The 4,602-nt window shown below is 39.1% G+C and overlaps 1 protein-coding gene across 1 annotated transcript; it reads right to left on the reverse strand.

Annotated features, from left to right (window-relative positions):
- Nucleotides 1-642: 642 nt before the first annotated feature.
- LOC143876606 (protein MKS1-like) lies at nucleotides 643-1,577 on the reverse strand. The gene has a single exon (XM_077378307.1). The coding sequence runs from the start codon at nucleotides 1,411-1,413 to the stop codon at nucleotides 733-735; it is 681 nt and encodes a 226-aa protein (XP_077234422.1). The 5' UTR covers nucleotides 1,414-1,577; the 3' UTR covers nucleotides 643-732.
- Between the last annotated feature and the right edge of the window lie 3,025 nt (nucleotides 1,578-4,602).

Below are 4,602 nucleotides of genomic sequence, written 5' to 3' on the forward strand. Positions count from 1 at the left end.
TGAGATGACTTTTGTACCAAGGTGGGGCCAAATAAAATGAACGGCCCGGATCTATTTTTTGACTACCTGAATGTGCAACACGCTTCACAAGCAATAGGAGTTAGGACAACCGAAATTTCAGATCATCGCCAATAAGTGTATGCCCGAATGGATGAACGGTCCAGATCTATTGTTCGACTGCTCAAATATGGAGCACACCTCATCCATAAAGGTTAAATTGTCTTCTTGCGAATCTTACGAGAGCCAAGAATAATAAAATTTAGACTAGGAAATGATATATTCACCACTTTTTCTTACTTGGAACAGCCCCCTCTAGTGTAAAGAGCGGTCATAAATACACTAGAGGGGGTTGTTCCAAGTAAGAAAAGGTGGGAATATATCAATTTCCTTTAGACTGAGTAAACGTTCAAAGTTCAAACATGGTGTAACCAAAAAAAAATATAAAGGAGTTTTGTTGCAATATACAAGCAACACACAAAGGACAAAAAAGAGACAGCCGAATAGAGAGATAAAGACAATGGAAATTAGTTGATGCCCACATGGGCCGGCATTAAACGTCCATTAAAGATTTCTCAACTGCACGACTAAGTTACTCATGGGGAAAAAAAAAGAAAAAGAAAAAACTGCACGACTAAGGAAAAAAAGAAGAAAAAATTCAGTATTTCCATTGAAAAAATCAGTAATAATTTTTGAGTTTGAGTTACAACACCTCTTTCTTTTCCCCTTTCATGATTACAGATCAAAAAATTGATTGAAGAATTCAAAGGTAGAAGGAGAAGGTATGGGAGTTGATGAAAATAAAGCAGTTGGACTAGACATGAAGTTATTATCTATGTAACTCTTGTTTCCCTGGAAAATTGGGCTCAAATCATGTAAAAAGCTGAAAGAATTCGGATCCACAGATGGCGAAAAGAAATTCGGCGATATCGGCGGTAGAGAAGACGGGACCGGAGAGAGGATTCCGGGGAAAGATCCAATGGGTCGATCCAAGTTCATATGGATATCTAGTTGATCCATAATATCCATGTTGTCTATACTCACCCTTTCGCTCTCCGAAGCTTTAGCCTTCTCAATTGTGGCGAATTGGGCTGCAGGAGAAAGTGAACCCGTACTAGAACCAACATATGATGAGGATGAGGATGAGGATGTAGAACCTGTTAAACGTTGCACTAATGTCATAAACTCGCTAACGTCGGTGTGAATTACCTTAGGAGAGACGGTGTAGATTATGACCGGAGGCCGGTGTTGAGGAGGCGGAAAAGGCGGTTGAGAGGGCGGCTGCGAAGGTTGTCCGGGCACGACCGGGGGCTTCTTTATCTTGTAGGAGTCTTTTCTAACTCTAAGAGGGGCCGGACGGGGTCCTTGGAGTTCTCTTCTTGGGGGCTTTCCGGTGGGAAATTCTGATGGGTCCATGATTGGGATATAGACTATTATGAGGGAGAGAGGGGTTTTAGAGATGAACAAGGCATTTCTTTCCAGACCAATATATGAAATATAAATGATACAACCTGTACGTATATTTAAAACCCCCAAAAGTCAAGCGGGAAATAGGAGATTGAACAGGTATATAATATTTAGTTTTAGAGAAGGTCATGTGTGTTTTTAAGGGGTCTTCGAACCTGGTCCCTAGAGAAGAGGTGAAGAACGCGTGCAACGTCAGACTCGTTGGTGGTGATGTAAATTTTCCAACTGGGTTTATCTCTCATATTAATTGGCTTGACTTTTTTTTTTTAATAGAACAATGAAATGACCAAACCACCCTTTTTATTTACCCTTGTCAATTTTTTCTTCGTCTGCCAAAATTCAGTTGAAGACGCCCAGGCCTTGACAGGACAAGTTCCTTTGGATAATGCACTATTTGTTTTGATTTTTGATAATCGATTGTGAAAAGTCCCATATGGACGATTGATTGACTCTACTGAGTCGAATCAGTTTTTCATTGACCAAGGCATGGCTCTGTTCGTTTGAGACTTTTCACAACCGATTGTGAGTCCCAAACCTATTATTGGACTCAAAATTAAACGATTCTCAAACAAACAGGGTCAATGTTGGACTTACAATCGCTTATCAAAATTCAAAAAATAAACAGGGCCCAAATAAAATGAGGTTAAAAGGTCATCGTTTAATGATGAGTGTTTAAGAACTGGGATTTGTGCTCAGACATGGGCTCGCCTTGTACATTAAATGAGCTGACTCAACCATATGGGCGATTGATTGACTCTATTGAGTCAAATCAGTTTTTCATTGACCAACAAGGCATGGCCCTGTTCGTTTGAGAACGTATCGGACTCAGTGTGAGTCCGATAATAAGTTTGGGGCTCACAATCGGTTGTGATATTCTCAAACGAACAGGGTCAATTTTGGACTTACAATTGGTTATCAAATTCCAAAAAACAAGGGCCTAAATAAAACGAGGTTAAAAAGGTCATCTTTTAATGATTATAGAGTATTTGACAGCTCGGATTTGAACTTAGACATGGGCTCGCCTTGTACATTAAGTGAGCTGACTCAACCCTATGGGCAATTTATTGACTCTACTGAGTCGAATCAGTTTTTCACTGACCAAGGCAAGGTTTCATTAACTGGGTATAACTTTTGAGTCCTCGATTGACTAGGTAAGGCCAAAACCAGGTCAACTCATTTAAGTCATGCTTGACTCTCTAGAAATTTTGATACTCATTTTGAATTTTCTTCTTCTTCTTCTTCTTCTTCTCTCTCTCTCTCTCATTAAAAATCTATTCCTCATTGGAGGGGTTAGGATGATCCAATGGACCTGGTTTTTTGTACACACCCTATCTATGATGGGGCCTTGCAAATAAATGGTTTTGATCAGCACGAAAAATGTAGGACCCATGTGTTTGAGCCCTCGACCGCACCTAAGCTTAGGTGCGGTCGACCGCACAATCTTATTCCTCATATCACAATTAGTTATTGAAATTCATGATTTTTACCCTATTTGGTTACATTAAAAATCCTTGAATGCTACTTTCATCCACATTATATCAGGCAATAAAGTTTTTGGACTCACAATCGGATCTTAAAATCCAAAAAACAAATAGGACTTAAATAAACGAGGTTAATTAAAAAGGTCATCTTTTAATGATTATAGAGTAGGGCTGCAACAGGGTCGGGTTTTTCAAAACCCTAGCCCAACCCTGGAACCCATTATCTCGGCCATGACCTGCCCTGATCCTGAGTCAGGGCCAAAAAACCTCAACCCATTGCCCGCCCTACATGGCTCAGTGCTGGCCCTGGCCCGCCCTAATTGGGCAAGGCCGGGCCGGGCCAGCCCTAATTGACCCTAGTGCAAATACCTGTTAAGAGTGCCAAAAATAAAGCAACCACTTATCATATATAACAAAATGATCAATAAACACAGAAAGTGAAACAAAATAAGACAAAATGAATTCAACAACATGACGGGCAACAGAGACAATTAATAATAATAATATAAAGAAACTTCAATCCAAGATAATAGAAAACATTAGCAAAAGAAACATGCACAGATGGTTTAGGGTCGGGCCGGGTCATGGTACCCGAGGCATTAACCCAGAACCCGACCCGACCTGAATCAGGGTCTGAAAAAATGAACCCTGACCCGCCCTCAGGGTTAGAAAATCCAGACCTGATCCTGTTCAGGCTCAGGGCGGGTCAGGGCTGACAGGGCCAAACTTGCACCCCAATATAGAGCCATTCTTGGGAACTCGGATTTGGACCCAGACGGCTGACTCTACTGAGTCGAATCAGTTTTTCATTGACCAAGGCATGCCTTTCGTTAACTAGATCCAAGTTTTGGAGTCCTTGATTGAATTGGGAACGCCAAAACTAAGTCAACTCAACTAGGTCATGCTTGACTCTAGAAGCTGAGACTCATTTTGAATTCCCTCCCCCCTCCCTCTCTATCTCTCTCTCTCTCTCGTTTTGTATTCCTCATTTGTAAATATATCAAAATTAGTCATTGGAAATCATGATTTTTACTCTATTTGGTTACATAACAAAAATCCTTGAATACTACTTTCCACGACATAATATTAGGCAATAAAGCAGCTGATATCAGCATATCACTGCCTATCTTTTTTTGAATAGTAAGATATCACTGCCTATCTTATTAAATTATATAAAATTTAAGTTAATATTTTTTAGAATTGCAAAAAGTCTCTTTAGAAAATTCTAAATTTTGGGCTTACACTTCCTCGATCGCTTCTTACGTAAACCCATCTTCATTAATTTCTCTTTAATGAGTAACACTAAAAAAAAATATTTTTGGAAAAAAAATGTAATTAAAAAGGTGGTTAATTTTGTCAAAGATTCTAATAAACTCAGGTGTCTTTGAAAAAGCTAAAACTTTTTTCATTATCTCGTGATTTTCGATGACTAATTTGGATGTAGTATTCAAATGAAGGAATAATAAGCAAAAATCCTTTTTATTTAATAGTGGGGAGAGAGAGAGAGAGAGTTCAATTATTCAAAGAGAGAGAGAGAGAGAGTTCAATTATTCAAAGACGTTGATATCTTATATGTATGGGAAGAGAAAGGAGCCCCCATCTTTGAAGAAGTTGAGCAATCAACTTCCTTTCATTTGTTTATTTATTAGTTATTTTA

Source organism: Tasmannia lanceolata, unplaced genomic scaffold, assembly GCF_043159265.1.
Source record: "Tasmannia lanceolata isolate RefF3 unplaced genomic scaffold, GAP_Taslan_0.1 ptg000005l, whole genome shotgun sequence".
In the NCBI taxonomy this organism is placed as follows: domain Eukaryota; kingdom Viridiplantae; phylum Streptophyta; class Magnoliopsida; order Canellales; family Winteraceae; genus Tasmannia; species Tasmannia lanceolata.

Bases quoted from the DNA above. Each gene is read 5' to 3' on its own strand.
- LOC143876606 (XM_077378307.1), bottom strand. From the start codon at position 1,413: ATGGACCCATCAGAATTTCCCACCGGAAAGCCCCCAAGAAGAGAACTC.